The sequence below is a fragment of the Cyrtonyx montezumae genome, unplaced genomic scaffold, assembly GCF_038088225.1.
Source record: "Cyrtonyx montezumae isolate F1298 unplaced genomic scaffold, pur_monq_1.0 scaffold_3, whole genome shotgun sequence".
Taxonomy (NCBI): Eukaryota; Metazoa; Chordata; class Aves; order Galliformes; family Odontophoridae; genus Cyrtonyx; species Cyrtonyx montezumae.
Window position 1 is genome coordinate 112,770,998 of NW_027072034.1, and position 22,017 is coordinate 112,793,014.

At 43.8% G+C, this 22,017-nt stretch overlaps 1 protein-coding gene across 14 annotated transcripts in view; it reads left to right on the forward strand.

Moving 5' to 3' along the window:
- Positions 1-22,017, forward strand: part of RBFOX2 (RNA binding fox-1 homolog 2) — a 153,808-nt gene that overhangs the window by 126,791 nt on the left and 5,000 nt on the right. For 8 of the 14 annotated variants that reach the window (XM_065743049.1, XM_065743051.1, XM_065743063.1 and 5 more), the window contains 6 exons: positions 5,028-5,120; positions 7,741-7,801; positions 10,176-10,229; positions 10,368-10,460; positions 11,517-11,649; positions 19,629-19,671. In XM_065743049.1, the coding sequence (XP_065599121.1) occupies positions 5,028-5,120; positions 7,741-7,801; positions 10,176-10,229; positions 10,368-10,460; positions 11,517-11,649; positions 19,629-19,671 (477 nt within the window). Of the gene's footprint in view, positions 1-5,027; positions 5,121-7,740; positions 7,802-10,175; positions 10,230-10,367; positions 10,461-11,516; positions 11,650-15,186; positions 15,768-16,975; positions 17,016-19,628; positions 19,672-22,017 lie in introns of those variants that run through there. The other 6 variants (XM_065743050.1, XM_065743052.1, XM_065743055.1 and 3 more) reach the window with 5 other exon arrangements.

The following is a 22,017-nucleotide window of genomic DNA, read 5'->3' on the forward strand; positions in this document are numbered from 1 at the left end:
CAAGCTCTCTGCTCACTGGCTGTGTGCCGGGAGGCATTCTGAGGTGTGCCCTCAGTGACATTCAGAGACCAAGAGCACGTAAGCACGCAGCAAAACCTTGGCTGAAGAAGGGGCGTGTTTTAAGTTTTAAATGGTAAGAGTTCATATTAGTGCAGATTGAAAGCCTAGGATTTCAGGACTGTGCATGTCCCCTGCTACCTTCCGCTTGGAAAGCCCAAGTCCTTAATAAGGAGGGTGGTCTCCAGATTCTTGTTTGTTTGTTGAACTTCAGTTCTATTTTTATGAATTTTCTTCAGGTGCCATCAGTTGAGCTAGAAATTCAGGTGTTATTAACAAAGAGGTTTAATAACAAATTGATGTCAGCCAGTGTCACCTTCTCAGGTCACCAAATCCCTTTATAATACTGGTGGCTTGAAAGGAGATGTGATCTTTGTCCCTTACTCCCAGTTTGCTCAAGTACAGTGTAGTGCCATGGCCACATTCAACTCCGTGATAATAAATGAATGAGTTAAATTTGTATGCTGTGAACTGGTTTACTTAAATTTGAGTAATTAAAGTTGAAGTTGATGGGCTGACAGCACAAAGTCCCCGTGAGACAGAGTACCTTGCTGGTGCTCATTTCATGGGGCAGGGAGTTGCTAAATTAGCCAAAATGTGGGGGATGGAATTAAAAATCATAATAAAAAAATGATCTGGGAGAGAAAGAGTTTGATGCTAAACCAGCAGAAGATAAGCTCTCATTTCAATCCTTTTTAGGGAAATTCCTGCATCTGATTCACTAGGTAGCACAGGTAGGTGGTCAGGGGCTTTAATGCATGTGTGCCTCAAGACACACTCAAGAGTCATATGGGGAAGAGCTGCTCAAGTGATAGCAGCCTTGGTTTACGCTAACTCCCTTGCCAGTCTGAAGTGTGTGCATGTAACTCGAGTAAGGTGTGCCTCTGAATTTTGGGCTGTGTTCCTGTTGGTGCGTCCCACTCCTGCTCATCTCAGGTGGATTACACTGAAACCCTCCTCCGCTCTCAAATGCCATGGAAACAGGTAGCCTAAGTTCTGTCCCTTGGCCATTTTTTTCAGGCTCCTAAAAGTTGGTTTATATAAGGGGGGGAAGGGGAAGAGGGAATATATAATCTGTTTAAAAATGAGCACAGCAGTAGAGGAAGGCAAAGCCCATTGCTGGCTGCGTGCTCTCGGGGTACAAGGCAAAGACTCTGCTGCTGAGGTGACTGTCTAAACTCCATGACAAATGAAGGGTTAACAATGCATGGATTTCAAGGGGCTCTGTCTAGTTTCCTTTGTTTTTATTTTTATTTTTTATTTTACTTTTTTTGTTTTGTTTTTTGTTTTGTTTAATTTCTGTGTTCTGGCCACACCCAGGAGAACCGTCTGCTTTTGATTTCTCCCTTTACGGTTACATGGTAAATTTTCTTTCTCATTCTTCAGAGATGGAAACGTTCAAATACTCTCTCTCTCTCTCTCTCTACATTTATTTATTTATTTATTTATTTATTTATTTTTACACTGCTCATCATGTTGCTTGTTATTTATTGCAGAGTCTGAGGCCAGACTAAAAGGGTGACAGTTACTCGGACTCTTCAGGCCTTTTGAATAAACCTTTGGGTAAAAGGGGGCTTAGTCTGGCCCTGCAAATTGCTCACAAGTTCTGAAAATATTTGCTGGGGTTTAGTGCCCACTGGATACATTGAGGCTTACATTTATTTCCTGCTTGGAAGAAGTTCCCAGCAGTTGTTGGTGGAAGGGAAATGTTGAAAAGAACAACCTTGTTAATATAACAGCCTTATTAAATGCAAGCTATTTGTATAAATTCTAGAAACCTTAAGTCATCTTTTTTTTTTTTTTTTTTTTTAACCCAGGATTGCATCTTCCCTTCCTCTGGCTCCATATATAGTATGGTGGGGCAAACCAGTACCTGCTATAGATATAAACTAGCAAACGTTGGTCATTTGCCTCCTGTTCTTGTTTTTTTTTCTTTAAGGTTAAGACAAACTCGGGGGGGGGAACTGAGAATTGTTTGTTGTATATTTTTCTAGGTACAAATTAATCCCTATTCTTTGCAGGTCATCTGTGAGAAGGACTTTAAAATATATGTATAATTTTTCTTCCCTGCATCAAAAATGTGTATTTAATTGCTGATCTTCAAACTTGGAAATAATAGAAGTGTCAAGCATGGCTCACTTATTTTTCCTGATGAAAATTTGAATGTCTTAAGAGTTGCATTAAGAAGACTAACCAAGCGGGCACAAATATTGACTCTATCATAATCGACTAAGGAAAGTGTTAATTCAGCATTGATGTTAAATGGTTTTCAACAAAGGGTTGCATAAGCTAAGGACTGATCTGTGAATAATAAAAAAAAAAGTCTGGTTAATTAGTTATGTTGTTCAGAATCAAATTAACTCTGTTTTAATTCACATTGTTAATTATTCCTATCTAGTCTGCATGTGGATTGTACCCTACCTTGATTTAACTTATTAAAAATACTGAAAATTCGAAGTCAGTTTAAAGGTATTTGATGATAATGTTTTAAAATCCCTTACAGACTTCATTAATTGAGAACAAATGTGAATTTAAATGGTCTTAATTTGGTTCTAGTCTGCACAGGCTAATGTCTAAAAAATTACCTTCCCTCTGCTCTCCAGCTTTCAGTTCATGGCATCACTGAAGACATAAATCGTGCTCAGGCTCTGCAGGATTGTCTAGAACAAACAAAAATTTTCATGTCAAAAGAGAAGAGGGAAATAGAGATTGCTGTCGCAGTCTTTTCCTCCCCTCCTCCCCAGACCTTTTTAAAGATGCTTTTTTCCCCATTATATCAAACAGAGGGAAACGTGTTACTCTATTTCTCAGTCTCCCCTTTCTCTGTAAGGGTTCTTTGAAGCAGATACAATACACTGTCCCTTCATAATCAGCTTTGTTATTATACCACCCCCGAGTTCCCTGCAACCTCTTGGAGAGTTGCGTGTGGTTGGACTGATTTATTGGCCCTGATCTCTTGTAGCTCTCATTTTAATTCATTTCAACTGAAAGCATTTGTTGTTCTGAAAAAGGCAACAGTTTGTTATCTATATAGCCTTTCATTTTCTTTAAGCTGGAGAAAGGAAATTATGTGAAGTTTTAGATGAGAGGGTTGGCACCCAAAAGAGAGAGCTCTTACTGGTTTCGGTGCAACAGTACTGGGGTATCCAAGTTTTGGTTTCCTTTTTTCTTTGGTTACTGCTGTTCCTGAGAGAGGAAAAAGAAAAAAGAAAGGCTACATTGCATTTTACAAACATGTAACAGCTTTGTGCTGGAAGCCTAGCTGTGGATGATAAAGACCAGCATGCGCAAGGCAGCTTCTTAAGACTAGTGTGGTGCAGCCCTTTAAAAAGCACTTACAGTGATGGCTTGCTTATGTCTTGTTGCTAACAGTGCCTAGAAATCAAGATGCTATATTTTGAGTATCCACGCATCCTGACCCTGAGCTTCATGGAGGGCCTGCCAGGCTAGCATGCCATTTCCCTGACCTGGCATAGCTTGCAATTGATCACCTTACCCAGTGCTCTGCTTAATATCAAGAGTTTCCACTGCATTGGACGCAGACTTAAGTCTTCCTGCCTGTGCATTAAACTGGGTTTTGCTTTATCGTAAGCCATAGAAGCCAGTTCTTCTCCCATTCTTAAGGTACCCTAAAAGCAAAATGCAGGCAAGTTTTCACTTTGGCTCTGCCCTCTGCAACAATATGAAGGTTAACTCCTCGTGGTTGTCTGTAGTAGAGCACCATTTCCTACAAGCTAAATTCCTAATCCCCTTAGTCTTAGATCTGCTCGACTGTCAGCACACTCACCTCTGTGGAGGTGAGCATGATGTTTTCCCCTGCCTTTGTACCCCCCTGCTTGAGTTGATGGGCATGTGAGTATGTGGGACAGGAGCATTGCATGTGCCCTTATGGACCTGGTAAATCTGAATGATTGGTACAGTCAGGGAGGCACATTGGTGGTCCCTAAGCTTGCTGCATGTTTTCTTCAAGCTTTGTAGTGTGTCTAGGCTGATCACCACTCATGGCACAGAGGTTCTCATCTTAGATCAAAGCTAAGTAAGATGGGTGGCAGTCCCTGAAGGAGGGAACAGTTAGCTAGAAGTGCCAGAAAAACTCTTATCTTTACCAGTAGGTCTGTACTGAGCTGTTAAGGTTTACCTACTAGTCCAACATAGCACAGGTAGGAAAATATGGAAACCAGAACGATGCTAATTGCTCTAAATCTTCACGTTGAGTGATGTTCATCTCCTGATGCCACCTAGAAGCCCTCCTTTCTCTCAGGGCCCCGTGTGTTATTAGGGAAGTTATAGGCCTAGAAGTAGATGTGAGCTGTGCCCTGAAGAGCTTGCAAAGGGATGCTTTACAAACAGCCCTTCCTCTCAGCTGCTCTCCAAGGTAGGTGATTATTAATGTCTCAATTTTACAGGTGGGAAAAGCAGGGTTCAGTGTTTGATATGCCCAAAGCTTCACAGAATTCCCGATGCCAGGAGCTCAGATGGCAGTGATTGTTCAAGAGATCAAAGTGCTGTGCTGTCCTGTGTCCAGGGCGGGCAGTGGGTTCAGCACCGTGTGTGTTTGCTGTCAGGGACAGGACCTAACCTGCTGCCTGTGTCGGGTTTAGTTCTTTAAAAAAAATAATTAGAAAAAAAGAGAGAGAAAAAAACAAAAACAGCAACAAAAAATCCCCTAAAACAAAACACATTGTCTCGAGTAACTTTGTACTTCTTTTTTGGTCTGGCCTCAATTGCTTTTATGTTTTCTTTTTTTAATTATTCTTATTATTATGATTATGGTTCCTTTTGTTGTATTGAATTTTAATTTCTTTCATTTACGAAACATGCATGTACCAACAATGTGACTCTAGGAGGTTATTGCTGAGTTGTGCTGATGTTGATTTCATACTGTGATATTTTTTCTCTATTTACCTAGAGATCAGTATTTCAATATATAACGATGTGCATGTTTTCCCCCCTTCTCCCGCTGCATGCAGGGATTCGGGTTCGTAACTTTCGAGAATAGTGCTGATGCAGACAGGGCCAGGGAGAAATTACACGGCACCGTGGTAGAGGGCCGTAAAATCGAGGTGCATGTCTTCAGTAATTCAATTTCTTCTTTATATTTATTCTTTTGATTTCTTTTTGTGTCTTGCCTCACTTATTTCACATTTGGATCCCGGTCTCGTGTGTGCGTGTGTGTTTGTGTCTGTGTCCTTCACCTCCCTGCACTGAAACGTATACAAGTTTACACCCCTTACGAAATATTTTTATTGTTGTTTTGGGTATTCTTCTTTTCTGTTTCCTTTTTTATTGAGTTGTTGTTTTTTTTTTCCCCACCCACTCCAAATTTTTGCCCTTTTGCTGTCTTGATTTTTCCTTTGCTTCAGTTTGCGAGGCTCCGATCTCCTGATATCAGGCCTGAACGATGCTAACCGAAAGAGTACTGTCCGACTTCTAACTCTGTGCCCGCACAGAGAGCAGGGGGCCAGCCAGTCTCCTCTCTTTCCTCGAGGCCAGTTCTCCTCCACACAAGTGTGAGATGATGGGCAGGGAGGTGGGGGTAGCTCCTGGCTCTCACGTGGGCCCTAGACGGGTGCGAAGGGGTGATGTTGGGGCGGCCAGCAGGGCCGTAGATGTGGGGTAGGCCCAGAGCTGGCCAATTTGGTGATCCACCATGGTGAAGGCTAACTGGCTTTTCCTTCTCTCCCTCTTTCTTGAAAACAAGCAAACAAAAAAAAGTACAAATATTTGAACAAATATGAAAAAAAAAAAGCCGCCGTTTTGAGTAAGATGTCTGCATATTTTGCTTTTTTTTTTTTTTTTTTTTCTTTCTTTTTTTTTTTTTATTTCCCTTTTCGATGGTCTAGCGTTTAGGGCCCTTCACTTGACTCACTCTTTCCATGGTAACTATACACAATGCTGGCGATGGTACGAGTTGGCGGTAAGTGAAACAAAAGCGCTAGAGAAGAAGCTTTTTTTTTTTTTTAATTTTTTTTTTTAATTTTTCTTAAAATTACAAAAAAAAAAAAAAAACAAAATTAAGAAAGAAAAAATCCATCTGCCATCTCACATTAACACAACGAAATGTGATTTGACTTGTTGTCCCCCCCCCCCACCTCCTTCCCCCCCCTCTCCCCCTTTTATTTTCAATGCTGTTGAGTAATGCCGCCTGGACTTTGGATGTACGTTTTGTAGCAGTCTGAGCTGTTTGATTACTGACTTCATGGTGATTTTCCCCTTGCACATCTTACTCAGAGTTACTGAACTCCAGTTTGGCTGGTTTTTATTAATGCACCCATTCCTCTCTCTCCTGCCCCTTCTTTCTGCTGCTCTGAGACCTGTTTGTAGCTGTTACCGTTCCTTTCCTCAATCTTTTTTTTTTTCCTTTTTTTTCTCCCCCGTCCCGGTTTATTTCTTTACTTGGTTAAATGCAGCTGTTGGTCTCTTTGCTGACTGGTGGTTTCTGATCGGTTCTGGCAATTTTTCCTTTAAGTGCTTGTGTTGCACTTTGCTGTAGCAGCTGATTTCAGGCACTCGCTCCATCTTAATGATTGTCTGTGAGACCCTATCTCCTCCCTCCTCCCTCCCCACCCTCTGAATCAATTGTGTTTTTTTTCTTTCTTTTATCTGTGTGTGTTTAACTGCATGCTCTCAGTCTCATCATTGTTGTTTTCCATTCTTTCTTTTTAAATGTGAAATGTTTCGATTGTTTTGGGGCTAAAACGAGAGTAAATGTAGTTCCAGATTCCCCACCTCACATATGCTCACCTTTCTGTAAGTCTCAGGGGCCCAGAGCAGCTTTTATTGTTATAGTATTTTTTCTTAACCTGAATCCCCATTTGGTTGACGTTCTGATAAATTATTGATGTTGGATAAAGACTTTTGCCCTCTTTGCAAGAACTCTGGGGCTGTCTGACGCTGGGCTGCAGTAACTTGGCTTCCAAACTGGTCCATCTTTTCTTTGTCAGCACCATCTCTGTGGTAACACCCCACTTGCTTGAGCAGTCAAACCGCTTGGAACGATGCAGTGCTCTGTAAAGAGGGTGGAAGGCACAATAAACAGCAACAACAAAAGACCTGGCTCTGCTGCTATCTGTTTTCTTTTCTTAATCTGGGAAAAAAATAATTTGGAAAAAGATTTAAATATGGTGGGGAGCAAATCAGTGAACGCAGTCTGTCCAGACACTCTGTGACTTGCCCAAAATCTCAAACCGTGGCAGTTCAGATCTTAAGCTGATGGGCTGCAGGTTACATTTTCCTATCTCAAACCTGACTGTGATCCATGGGCCCCTGTCCAGTGGTGAGCTTGAGAAACAAGTCAGCTTGTGCATCACCTGCCTCACTGCCCTGTCCTGGGCTGCAGCTGTGAGCACCAAATGTTTTGCCCTTCAGAAGGATAAGCTGGTACTAACTATGCACCAAGGGGTGCCAGGGTGTCTGAGAATCTGCACTTTACTCTTGTTGGCCTTTTGTTTAATGCATAATTTAAAGTGCCATGTTTAACTATAGCATTTAAAATTAAATGGCAATTGTTAAAAGTAATTTTAAAAATGCATTCTTGTAAAATTAGTAATTCAATTTTTTTTGCTCAGAAAAGTATAGTGTGTGTGTGTGTGTGTATGTGTGTGTGATATCAGAGTTTTCCATCGTTTTTCCTAATGTCCTCTGCTTCCTTCCCTCTCCTCCCCATCCCCTTTTTGCTTGTAGGTTAACAACGCCACAGCACGAGTGATGACCAATAAGAAGATGGTCACGCCATATGCAAATGGTAAGAGAGACTGTTTGTACTCGTGGTGAGCTGAAAGGTTAGAAGGAAGACAAAAGCTTCCTGGTGAGGGGGAAGTCATGGGCTCTCATCAGGACTTCCCCGGCCAGGGAAAAATCTCACTTTCTCCCCAAAGAGAAGAACGACTCCCAAGCTCTAATCTACAGCATTATGCTTCAGTATAACTGTACGAGTTTTTGAAGGAATACCATTTTTCAGGTGGAGAAGTTGGGGCAGAGAGAGGAGTAGTGATGTGCCCAGTGTGGCCAAGCTAGGAAGGGAACCCAGGGTCTGATGCGTCGCCTGCCACTGCTGCAAACCAATGCTGTGCCAGCCTGCAGAAGGCTGACCCTCACTTAAATACCTAAGTACAAATGGAACATCACTGAGGATGCATAGCTGGATATATCTCAGCTCAAGTTCTAGCAGCAAAAGTGCAACTGTCCCCAAGCAGCTGGGAGAATAGAGACGCTGGGCTATTTGTATGTCCCCTTTCTGCAGGCTGTATCTGGCATTCTGTCGTTTTCCAACAAACCTGAATAGAGAATGACCAAGTTGTTTGGGTAATGAAGAGTCCCATTTCACTTGGCTATCTAGGTTCTTCTGTCTCTGCAGTGATTTTGCTGCATAGGCGCATACATAGCATTAAAAAAAAATCGTTCTTCTCCTGACTGAACTGAATGCTGCTTTGATACACATTTTGAATCTGAATCTTAGTCCTGAACCAGGCAGGAAAAATCCTTCTTGGCCTGAAAATGTTCTAAACAGCTTCAATAAGCAGGGAGCTATGCATATATAGTTGCAAGAATCCGTTTTAATTACAACTTAAGATTCAGGAATGAGAAAATAAAGGTTTTATTTGTGACTCTGCTGCTGAGTTGTTGTATGGTGCTTTGTAATTGTTTATTTGGTTACAGAAGTGGGGAAGCAGGGACAGGCAGAAAGACTGGGATTCTGGCTTTGAGTATTTGAAAGGAGTTAGGAAATCTTGTAGTGGAAGGCAGTACAGCCGTGTTACATTTGCATGAGTGGAAGGACGGAAATTGTGTATGACTGTTTGGTATCAGAACCTGTCTTACATAAAAATGACTTGCGAAACGTGGTAACAGGTGGGAATATTGTGCTTTAGCAGCCAGCAGTGTTTGCTTTAAAAGTGTGTGAGGAAATGGGTATTAGGCCAGGCATAATGCATGCTGACAACTGGTGGTACAATCGTTACTATACCCAGGGGTTGATCCCAGGCCTGTTATTGCCACCACTCGCATTAGTGTTTGCCAGTAAGGTGGGCAGTGCAGGACAACGTGCCCAGGCTCACAGAGGGAGCGTGCATCGCATCTCGTCGGTTCAGATGAGGGAGTGGTGCTGATGGGCTGCACCTCTCAAGATTGTTCGTGTGGTTTCTAGGCTGGGTAGGAGTGGTAGAAGTGTAGTGTGTGTATCAGGACTCCTAGAACAAGGCAGAGGAAAGGTAGGAATCTGTTTCAATAGGAATACCTGTGTGATTGCTAGCTGAATAGATACAGTCTTTCCTCCTCTTTCCACACCAGCCCAGATCATGTTGTTAGCTTTACACCCATCTTGTGTGCCCAGATAGAAAGATGATGGGGCTGGCAGAAGGGTTTCTAGATCTGACTGGGGAATGTGTTCTTCCTCACTCCCCTTCTATGGTGGCAGGCCAGTGGTGGCTCCTTTAAGCATTATTCTCTTGTGTATTTCGTGTTGATGACTTCAGTTCTTGCCAATTATCCAGATGATATTAAAAGCAATTCTCTGGGAAGGCTTTCATCTGAAAAGGAGCATAAAGGTGATAGGAAACTCTAAAATAACACGGAGAGGAGCAAATGTGAGATGTGGAGAGTGAATTGCTTTTTTTGCTGTGCAGTCGTGCAATCCAGTTAGTGAGGAAATCTCAATCACTGTTGCTTTTTAGATCTCTAGCAAATACGACAGAGTGGTGATTTGAGAATTTAAAGGTGTAAATTGACTTCCCTGTGGCTTTGGAGAGGTTTTGGATCCACAGCATTCCACATGAATGCGTGGAGGAGCTGACAGCACAGTTCACACAGGGAATGTAGGTCTGCACGGTGCTTGTGGCAAGTATGTGTATGAGGTAGTTGGCATTCCCTCAGTGCCCTCCTGTGCATCAGCTGGTGGTTGGCTATTCCCTTCAGTACGACAACCTACACCTAGACCTCGATGTTAGAAAAAAGCAGTTGGCCTCCATCTACACCAAGGGGGATTGTGGTGAAGCAGAAATTGGAAAGAGCTGCTGCATGTGAAGCTGGGGCGCATGCAAGAGACCATTCCCCGTACCCACGCTGCCTGCTCCTTCTCTTGGTGTAGATTCTGGCATTCACTGCAGTCTTTGTTGTTTCAGGTTGGAAGTTGAGTCCTGTGGTTGGAGCGGTGTACGGCCCTGAGTTATATGCAGGTAGAGCTTCAGCAGACACTTCCACTTCTGCCATTTAACTGCAGTGGTGTTTGTTTATGTTCTCAATTTGCTGTTTCTTTATAACCTTTTTTACGTTTTTTTTGTTTTTTTGTTTTTTTCTTTTTAAAATTAAATTAGCGTCCAGCTTTCAAGCAGATGTCTCGCTGGGCAATGACGCCGCAGTGCCCCTGTCAGGAAGGGGGGGTATTAACACTTACATTCCTTTAATCAGTAAGTAGCCCCCATTGGCCCCTCTCTTGTTACTGTGCTTGAGTTAACTATGACCTGTTTCCCTTCTTTTCTCCAGTCTGTATAATATATACTTGAAAGGATGGGTCTTGTCGGGAATAATGAGTTTATATATAGCCCAAGTAAACTGTGCAGTGGCTGTAACCCGTTCATCTATGAATGGATTCATCTATGTGACAAGGAGGCTGCAGACCGAGGGGAGGGTGTGTGCAAGGAGTAGGCCGTTCCCTTTATTTCCCTCCGTCCCTTTGGAATCAAAGAAACCAAACGGACTATTCCTAAAGTACATATTATACAAGCTGTCCAGCCGTGAGTGCACGGGGCCCCTTGGTGTGCACCTGGGCGCACGCTGGGTTGGGTTCACGCCTCTTGACTCATCCCTCTGGGTATCTACTCGTGACGTGTGTGCAGATGCCTCTAGGGCTTCACGTCATTTCATGGTGAGCCGTGGTACGCCAGCATCAAGTGCAATAGCGTTAAATGAAGAGGGGCTCGCAGTAAGCTGGCACTTTATGGGTGGTTTCTGCTGCTGTTATATGGGCTATCTTGTCTTTCAGGCTTTAAAATGAACATACAGAGGATTGGGTGGCAAAGAGTGGGAGGGGAAAGGAGGGAAGAGACTGATGTAAGTTGATTGACTTTAAGGGCCTCTTGACAAATTATTTTAAAGAGCCTCTGCAGTTTTGGAAGAGCCGCCTGCTATATTGATAGTAACTCTCTGCGCTTCTCGGACTCTAACCAGACTGCATGGCGGTGTCAGAGGGGGGGATTTGGACCCTGTTTGTGGTGGGTGAGGCATGCCAATGCATTAACCTCTTGCATGCCAAACCTCTCTGCAACCCCTCCTCCCCGAAAGGCCATGGTGTAGCAGGACGTATGTATACGGTGCTTGCTGGGTTAGAAGCATGCTCCTCCGCAGGACTGATGCAAAACATCCCACCGCTGCGGAGCTCTTGTGTCACTTTGTTTGAAGCAGGCGGTTGTTCCCTGGGCAGGAGCTGGGATCCTTTTCACCTTCTCCCTTGTCTGTCTTTGCAGTTCCAGGCTTCCCCTATCCAACTGCAGCCACCACAGCAGCCGCGTTTCGGGGAGCCCACCTGAGGGGCCGAGGAAGGACAGTTTATGGGGCAGTCCGGGCAGTACCTCCCACAGCCATCCCTGCCTACCCAGGGTAAGCACTGGTCACAGGAGCAGAGTGCTCTGCACAACCGTGTCAAGTAGTTGATTGGCTAACAAAAACATAACTAAACTTGTCTGGATGGTGAGAGTCAGGATATTCGCTTAGTGCCGGAGCGTTCTGCACACGATGGCATCCAATGGGGGCAATCCTAAATTTTGCCATATTTCCTTCTTGCCTGAAAGAATTTTCAGTACTTGCAGCAGCCTAAAGTGCTGATGTTCTCCTTCTCAGAATGTCTCAATTTATTTTCTGGTATTTGTCATCCATTGACCCAATACGTTGCAGCGCTGCTGAGAAGGACACAAAGAGAGGCCTAAGATGTCCCAAAAAGTTTCAACTCTTTGCGCTCCTTTTGTGGTGTTCTTGCCCAGGAATGAGGAATATTATCTCATACCTTCATGCCTCACCATCTGGCAGTAGGACACAGAAGAGCCAGCTACCCACAATGGATTTGCTTTCTTTGTTGGAGACGGTTTAAAAAGGTTTAAAACAAAGATTAATCAAGTCCATTAATTTGAAGTTGGGAGTGTTTGGGATATAGTGAGAACCAAAGTGCAGCGTTCTTCTGTTGTGTGAAGTGACGCTGAATTTGTGGCCTCAGCACGCTTCTCTGACCTCTGACTTTACACTAGTAATGCAGTGGAAGAGATTCTGTTACCAAACAATATTCTGCTGTTCAGAAGTAGAAGGAACTGGGTTGGTACGTGTCTTTTGGGGATTTTTTGTTTGTTTGGTTAAGCGTGATGGAATGGCAGAGATCACAAGTCCCTTCCGAGCTGTCCTTTTGTTGTTTCTGATTTTGAGGATGCTTTGTTCATATTGTCTCTCTAGAATGTTATTGGCCATATTTTAAGATAGGTCACTCGGTAAGGAATAGGAGCAAATCCTTCAACACAGAGAGTGGGCTGATTTTTTTTATTATTTATTACTTTTTTCCCCTCGGACTAGCTTCAAAAGGGAAGAAATTAAGCTATAAATCTTTTTATTAGAAGGGAGGAGGAAGCTACACACATCAGCGTAAGGAGCCAGCCTGATACAGATAAGCTTGTAAAGCATTCTGTAGCAGATGAAGTGGGGAGAGTTTCTGTGGCCCTTCCTTATTGGCGTCCAGTCTGATATTTGAAGTGGAGCTGAAGGAAGCAAGCTGCAGTGGTGGTGCCGTGGTCCAGCTTTGCTCTCAGACAAATCTAGCAAAGTTTGTTATTTAATTTACCCAAACAGTTTAATTGAAAGCTCCTTGGAACATGTAGGCTTTTGAATGGAGTGGTCTTTTGAGCTTTTAGATCCATTTTTTTGCCACCTCCTTTAGTTCATATGTTACATCCTCTGACTTAAGCCTCTGGCCTGCAGCTTGTCTATCTGTTGCTCTGAAAATGACCGAGCCCTGCTGAATTGGAAAGTGCTCCGCAACAAAACAGAGAAGCAAAGTTGAGGTACTATCTAGGAGAGTGTGAAGTACCTGCACCAGGGAGGTTGTATGCTTCATCCCTGGAAGTAACGGCCGGAACATTCCTGGCAAGAGGCTGTCAACCAGGAGAGACTCGAGCTGTCTTCCATATAAATCCAGCCTGAATCCTGTAAAGTATGCATTTAATTTGGAATATGGGCCAGGCTCCAATGATTATCCTTTCCAAATACTGTCTTGTGACTGCATTCACTTTTGTTACATTGGGTTTGTTTGACCCTGCTGACCAATTTCATGTCTTCACGGGCAGCATTCTATCCAGTAAACATTAGCAGGATAGCAGGACGTGAAGTGCCTTCAGAACTGGCCCTGAACTTCCCCTCCTCCCAAGCACTGGGATGTAATTAACTGATTCTGGTGTTTATCATTGTCACAGCCTGAATCTCTACATAGTATTTTGTAGAGGGATTTTGATTCCTTATGGAATAATGTACATTGTGCTGTTCAGATCCGTGTTGCAGTAACCAATAGGACAGCCACAGATGTGAGCACTGCTGACCCCCACTGAGTCAGGGCAGATGCCAGAAGGTCAGTCAGCAGCACGTGAATGATCGAGGCATAGTGAGTCTTGTGGAAGAAGGCAGCAAAGTGAGCTGTGGGTTTACTCAAACATGGTAGAGGGGAACTGATTTTTCACAAAACTTAGTGCCGTTTAAGTTGCTTTAAAACTTAGAGGTATCACTGAACTTGTGAGCTCAGCAGAATTGTAAAAATAAAACAAGAATGAAGAATAATAAAAGCTTCTTGGAATTGCTATGCTGGATCAGACCTGAGCACTGTTGAGGTTATTGGAATTCGTGACTGTCTATAGTGCTAGATTCTCCAGAGGAAGGTGCAAGAAATCGTATCATTCTTAAATAAATGGATTTCAAGATGGGAAGCTAGATCTGAAGCTCACATCTACTAGCGTGTATGTGAAAGATACTTAAACGAGTGTGTGGACGTGAATGTTTACTCAGGAAAAGTTACTCATAGGATAGAAAGCAGTGGCTCAGAGAAGTGAAGAATTGTTGGATAGTCGCTTGGGCTTGACCACAGAACACCAGTGCAACTCTCAAGGTGTAACTGAGGCAGCATTCAGTAGAATTGTGGAGGCACAGTAACCTCTGCTCTATGGCGTGACCTGAGCCAGTGCTGGAATATTGCCCCAATTTGTAGTGGCTGTGCTTTCTAAACAGAAGCTGACAAATTGCACTTCAGACCAAAAGCTGTAAGAATTAAATCAAAGCCTGAAAAAAAAACCTCGCCTACTCTAAAATTGTCAAAATAAAACAAGCGTGATCAGTTTTATTTCTGAAGCTGCAGGTTTAGGCATTGGCTTGTTCATGGTCATTAAGAACAGATACAGAGAACAGGCTTGTCATGGTAAGGTGTAATTTAGTTTGGGAGCATAAATATATAGAAGATTGTCTGACTCAAAACCAAAAGTAGATAAAAGTCAGACTAGGGGTAAGCAGTGGGGATGTTTGTGGGATTTCTTTGTTCTGTTTTGGTTGGTTTGGGTTTCTTTTACAACACAGTCAACTGTTGGTACAGCTCAGTGATATAATGGCTGTTTTACAAAATCTGCACGTCTTGCTCTCGTGGATATGTTTTAGCTCAGCTAGTGGACTTTTCATGGATGCCACTGAGATGTGATGGGGCTGCTTTATCCTTCTCGTCAGTCCACATAATCAGAATGGCCTCTGTGGTTCTCAAGTGAAGTTTTTGCTAGCGTTGAGAATCACAAATACAGCGATTTTAGTATATAAATAAACCCCATTAAATTTCATCATTAACAGTTGGTCCTCACTGAAGGAGAGACAGGATGCACACGTGCTCTGTTGCTTGGGCTTGGGAAGCCTTGCTCTTACATGTTATTAGTGTTTTTTGCAGTTTTCTCTGGAGAGCTGGTGCTAGCGTCTCTTGCTGACAGGATGCTAAGTTACATGAACAGTGCCCTGATCCAACGTGGTAATGCTTTTATTAATCCAACTGATTGTGTTTGGAATAACTGTTGAAACTGCTAACGTGTTCATAAACCAACAGTCACTTCCTCTGTCATGCGTTTGCCTTTCCTGCAGGAGCAGGTGGAGTATCACTGCTAAAACACTCCTGATCCTAGATAGAGAACCCAGCAATGTAAGTCGCTGTCCCAGGAGCCCAGTTCTTTGTTATGTGATTGTAAGAAAAAAATTAGCTTCAACAAATGTGATCTTATGGCCTGCTTCTCTCTGCTGAAGTGGCTCCCCTCTTCCTCTAACAAGGGTCTCTATCTTCGTATCTGCTCCCGGCCCTCTTGGAGACCACAGTAACTCTGTCCACTGGGAATGCAGTGTACTTTTCCCGGGGAAGACAGCAAGACTAAATTATTCAAGCAGTAGCTAACACTGCAACTGATTTATTATTTTTTTTTAATTATCATTATTTTTATTTTTAGTAATAGCATGCAGAATTTTGGCAAGATGCGCTGGGCTTTTTTGTGTGTGCGTGCCTTACAATAGGTGGGTGTCTGAGGGTGGCAGGCTCTTGGCAGCATTTCACATTCCATCCGATGAGTTTTAAAAGAAAAAAAGAAGTAATAATTAGTAGAAAAGCTAGCGTTCCATGCCTCCTTCTTCCTTAATGCTACTGGTAAGTCCTGTGCATTAGGTCCATGAATATCACACGATGGGGCTCTAATGCTTTTTTAAAGCCTTGAGTGAGGTTGTGCAGAGCTATTCAGATGACAAAGCGAGAGGAGGTACCTCGGCACGAAGGACAGGCTTGAACGCATACGGGTGGGGGGCATACCCTCTCTTCCTTCCTCATCCCTCCCCAACCCCTGTCCCCGAAGCAAGCTGCATAGTCCTCCGCTAGCGAATGCTCTGGCAAGAGTGGTTCTTTGGGAACCCCAGGCTCCGGTTTAATGATTTTCCTGCTTGAAGTTCTGAGAGAAAGAAAACAATGGCTTAAAACAGAAAAAAAAAGTATCATCCCATGGAAACCCTTCCAGTTGCTCCTCTCTGCTATGGAACATGTCATTACTACCAGGGACTCCCACTGCACCTTCCAATTCTCGGACCTTGGACCAGTCACCTAACCTTTTTAGCTCATTATCTCTGCTTGTGAAAGCAATGCATTGTGGGTATTTTTGGTTTTTTCTTTTTAATTACATTTCTCTGTGTTTACTTTGATCAGAATTGATTGACTTGTTTTCCTGAGGTGTTGCATTGGTTCTTTAAGATGCTGAATAATAATACTTTGCATGCTTGTGTGATCAGCCGAATCTTATCGCATGTCTAATGTGCAGGGTAAAAGCAGGTGATGTATGGATGTCAGAAACAAAGCCAAGCAGCCCTGTGAAGCTCGAAATACGTAATCGTACAGAAGTGTCTGAAACGTGCTTCTGACATAGGTGATTCCAGCCCCTGTCGGATGCCTTCTGGGGGGCCTCTCGATTTCCAGGCCCACTTCCTGAAGCCAATGTTTCCACGTGTGTAGGGGGTAACTTAAACAGTTCCAGGAGAATAACCAGAGCGGAGGTTTCTAAACCCTTGTTTCTCTTCTTCAGGACATCAGATCTTTTTGAATCTATTTTTTATTGTACAAGATGGTTGTTCCCCTCCCTCTCTCCTTTGCATACTGTCTCCCCCTCTGCCCACCCCCCTCCCCCTTTGCATGCCATGGAAGATGACTTGGAGCCGTCTAAGCGTGCGTGCGCACACATTCTCTCGCTGATTTGCTCCTGCCAAAAGCCCAGGTTATGGATTCATACATCACCTGCCTGTGTAAAACGCATGTGCATGCTGCCGTCCTCAATAACCGGAATGTGTTTTCTGTTCTTTTGTTTTTTGTTTTTTGTTTTTTTGTTTTTGTGTGGATTTTCTGCAGTGTGGTTTACCAGGACGGATTTTACGGTGCTGACCTCTATGTAAGTACACACACCGGAGCCTTCTCATCCCCAACCCCTGACAAGCCAGCCTTTTTTTTTTTAATCATTATTATTTTTTGAAATTTATTTATTTATTTTGGTTTGTTTGTTTGATTTGGTTTGTTTGTTTTGTTTTGTTTTTTTTTTAAATATCATTTACTTTAATTTTCTTCTTCCTTGTGGATATATATTTATATATTTAGGAATGCAAGCATGCTTCTCTGTCACTGCGCTTGCCCCTGGGTGCAAGACCTAAGCCTTTGGGTTTCCTGATCATTGCCAGGGTCAGTTTACTGAGTGTCCTCTCCCTCACATGCACACTGCTACTAATCAACCTGAGAGATGATTAGCGAATTAAAATTTCTCTCAACACTTCTCTCATTTACATGATTTGGATACAAAAATAACAGGACTGGTTTAGCCTCAGACCTTCCCTCTCCTTCTCCCCCTCCACCCTCCCCTTTCTCTCCACTCTTGGGACCCTTTCAGGTTTGATTTGCGCAGCCCACACTAAACGGAGCAAACTGGATGTTTAAAAATGTTCATGTGCCACTGGGATGTGGAGCCTTATCCCTTTGGGGAAGGCACTGGGACTGATTAAAAATGGAGGCTGAGATGCTAGAGTGAAAACTGACACCTCAATTTGCTAGTCAGAGTGGTACCTAAATAGGCCAGATTCTCTTACCTCTTTGGGGAATTGTAAAGTACAAATTTATGGAGATGTTCGGTTAGAAAAGCCAGCAGCCTCGTCCTGTTTGAGTATTAGCTCTGGTACCACAGGAGACATTGTCCTGTCGTCGTCTTTGTCCTACCCAGCCAGCCGATATTACATGTGTCTAGAGTGTCTCTGTATGCAACTGGGTTGCGGCCATCCTGAGTCTAAGGACTCTGGCCGGCAAGAAAAGCCATTTCCTCTCCAGCAGAGAGCTGTTGCAGAGCAGTTCCAATGGGAATATGCCCTTCAAAGCCAAAATGTACAGGCCTACTGCTACCATCACTGCTTGTGGCCTGTCTAGCTCTGGCAAAGTTCTCTTGTGTGGCATTTGTAGGTAATAGTTCTTTGGAGCTGGGGAAGCTTTGTATTGATAGTGGCGTGGGTGTCAGCATGGATTTCACGTCCCCGCTCCTTTGAAGATGCTACTCCTGACATTTATGAAGGGGACCCTGGGGGCTAGACTGAAGATAATGGATGGAATTGGCTTTTGGATTTTGTTGGCTTATATGGAGGGTCAGGTCTTACAGAGGCACTTTTCCCAACACAGTTAATGCAGTCGGAAGACATGCTCTCCAGACGCAGAGAATTTGGGTGTGCTTCTTCATGCTCACATACAGTAGTACGTGCACATCCCTCTAAAAATCGATCTGCTTAGTCAGATGTTGCTTTATAAGCTGGTAGTCGTTGACACAAGAGTTCTGGGTTTCCCCACCTCAGCCCTAAAATATCAGCTCTACCACTGGCTTTGCTACAGCGAGCAACCAAATGATCAAACTTCTGCTTAGTGCCTCTTCCTTCAGTGTATGTGTAAGAGGTTGTCATGTTGAAAGGGAAGACAGGCCAAGGTTACTCCCCGTTTCTTTTCAGAAGGCTCCTTCAGAGCTTCCATTGCTGGTGGGGAAGAGATTCTTATCAAGTACATTTTGGGGACAGAGACTACAGCAGTGAAGAAGAGCCATCATCATTTGGTGCTGCGGTGTGGTAGCATCATGTAATGTGTAAGGGCTTCCAGGTCAGGATAGAACTGGGAGGTGAACTTCTGGTGGCTTTGCTTTCCAGTTGCTCAGGTCTCAGTGTGACAAAGCAGGACAGCAGAATGGGGCGCTCATCAAAGGAGATGATGGTCTGTTATCTTGTGTTACTGCTGCCCAGAGCCCTGTAACAGAGCTCAGGAGAAAAAGCTGTCCAAATATGAAGTTGCTGTTCCAAGCAATTTGCTAATTGGCACATGCAGAAGGGATGCAGCATACCTGTGCCTCCTTGATGTACAGTGCTGTTCCCTGCAGTGCTTACATCTTTTCTGGTTACTGTGAGAGAATTGTGCAGATCACAGGAGGGAAGGCAGAGGGTTCTTTGATTAGGCTCCCTTCTGAGTCAAGGCAAGGTGGCAGAGAGACCCTGAGCTAGCTGGGAAGGTGGAGGGGTTAGCAGAGGGGAAGTGTCCCAAACTTGGGCTGCTTTTTCTTCCTAAGTGCTGTATACCAACTTCTCATTTTCCTCCTCCTCCTCTTCCTCACTCCTTCTTTCTTTCCTGGGGCAACCAGCCTGCTAGCCATGTCTTCTGTGATGAGGGCACTCCATCTCTTGTTGGATGCTTCCCACTCTGGCAAGACACCTGAATTCATAAAACAACCAGCCCCAGGATGCAGAGGGCTTCATTTCGGCTCCTAAGAAAGGTTACTTTTCAAGGGGGTTAATCTGGGGTGGGGGGGAAGAGGAAAAACCAAACCAAGCAAACACAAATCACCCCACATTGTGAAGACTGCTCCTGCCTGTGAAAAGCGTGCTTGCATCCACTGGAAAGAAAAGGCTGGTGAGCCCCGCTGCGGGCTGTTTGTATGATTGTTTCTTTCCACAGCTGTGTTTTTTTGAACTGCTCTTCCTGTGTTCTGTTATAGAATAGTCTTACAGGAACCAATCATTAGCGCTAAAATACCTCAGGTAGGAGTGCCAGTGTGACCTGCCAACCAATCAGATTGTGGATTGCAGTGGAAAAAACTGAATTATACTAACCATTCCAGCACCACATTAGAGATGGGAACAGAGGCTTTTTTTAGGGCAGCGCAGACTCCCGTGTGAGCCGAGCCCCCGCTGTAGCAGGGTGGCACGTCCAGATTTCACACCGAGTGGCATTTCATTCAAAAAACGTATTTATGTAAATTCAGTGGAAGAGTTAACAAGGTCATGCTTGTCCCATTACCATGTAGAAGCACCTGCTGCCTGCAATGGACACTGTTGTCCTGTCACCTCTTTTAATTTATTCATGCTCATTCCTGGTGCACGTATGCCACCCTTCTAATACAGAAACACTGGAAACAGTTCTAGCCCATTCTGCTTCTAACTTCTGCTCTAGGGCAGTTTTGGGGTGGAGAAAACACGATCAAGCTACAACAAATTAAAGATCCCCAAACCGGGCTCTCAGTCTAAACCTGGCAGGTGGCCAAATGTGTCTAACAGGTATCTGAGTTAAACATTTCTTAGTGGCATTAAGAATGCCCAGCCACACTCTGTGTGCCTAAGGCAGCAAGGGATGAAGAAAAGGGAAGCTTATTCACCACAAAATACGCTGACCTAGTAAGGTTTGGATTTCCTCATATTCCCATGGCAATGATGTTCCTATTGCACTGAACACCTAGTATGTGCCCAAAGAGTGGAAGAGAAGATGGGACTTCTTTTGAGCCGAAATACATAGCTTTAACTTGCTCATTTATCTGCATTAACATGTTCGGGAATTGGAATGCTGCTCTAGCTGGGATTGCAGTTTCCTATCTCTGTTGTTTTGCCAAGTTTGTCTCATTCCCTGAAATAACACAATATTGTAAAAGCTGTCATCTAATGTTAAAGCAGGGATAAAAATGGGTGGTTTTTTTGTTGTTTTTTTCTTTTTTTTTGCTTCCTTGATGAGCCAAGGATGAAAGCGTGACAGAAGAGTAATTTGAAATATGGGCTTTTGTGAACACCTGGACAAATCCAGTTGTTTGCCAGTTGAGATCTATAGGCTCAGGCTCTCTACATGTTCTCATGAGAAAGGGGGTTCAGTGCAGCCCTCAGCAACACTGGCAGTAGAATAAGAGAAAGAAAACGTGAGTTAAAATAAGCAGCATTTAAAATTGTGTTAATTTATCTCACGTGCTCTCCGGACAATCCAAAAGACTGTACCAGAAAGAACCAGTCTTGATTTAGACAGTCTTTTTGGTTGTTAATCGTTGCCCACTAAAAATGTATAAGCCTGTTCTTCAGCTGAGGCTGCCCTTAGCCAGTCCCACCTAAACAAGAAGCTCAGACACGCTCATCCCCTTTGAGACAAGGCTAATGATGCTAAAGACTGAACCTGGATGGGTACGCCACTTCACCTAAATAGGTGGAGTGGAAATTTGCATGGCTGTCCTGGGCTTCAGGTATCATGCCACTCGATGGTGTCTGCTGTCGCTGTCTGAAGGAGTGTGGTGCAGCTAGCGAGGGCCTTTTTGAAATTCTTGTTGATGCCATTGGTAAACATTGGTTGCTCACGTTTGTTGATGCTCTGCTTCGATATAGTTTTTACTTACTAGTGCCTGAAGCAAGTGGCATCAGGAATCACTGGGAGCGGTAGGACCTTGTAGCTGAGGTTACGGGTGAGCTTTGCATACTAGTTAAAGCTGTCTGTGAACAGGAAGGGCGGGAGAGAACTGGTGCAGTGGACAAGCTGAGTAGGGCTTCAGATGCATTGAGGGAATCACACGTGGGGTCCTGGTTTACAGAGAACGGGAGCCTCAGCTGGGTCAGGCAACCTGCACAGCATCTCCTTCGCTCTGTACCGCTCCCAGAGCTTGGCAAAAGTGTTTATGAAAGCAAAAGGAGTAATAGTTGCAACTTTCCTCTTTCCTTCAACCTGTTTGGACCTGCTGGTCATGCTAAATGCATCCCCTTGTCAGAAATCTCCCAGCTGTCCGCACTCATTGCTCCTATGACAGGACCGTACCATGGCCATTATAATGCCCATTTTTGCTTTTATTTGAAGTACACACAAGTAGAATTGGCAGACTGCTTTGAGCCGAGCAGGTCTGCCTGTGCGTGTGTACCCGTATCCTGTGACTTTGTTTTTTTTAAATTAACAGTAGCTTCGATTTTGCATCAGTGCATGGTTAAAAAGCAATACACGTCAGCTATTCCTTAACTTCATTTCTCCAATGAATTATTTCTCCTGTGTTTTTTTTTTCTTTTGTTTTGTTTTGTTTGTTTGTTGTGCAGTTGACTGAAGAAATGTTAACATCCCGCTCTAAATCTCTCAGTGGAGTCTCTGTTCCC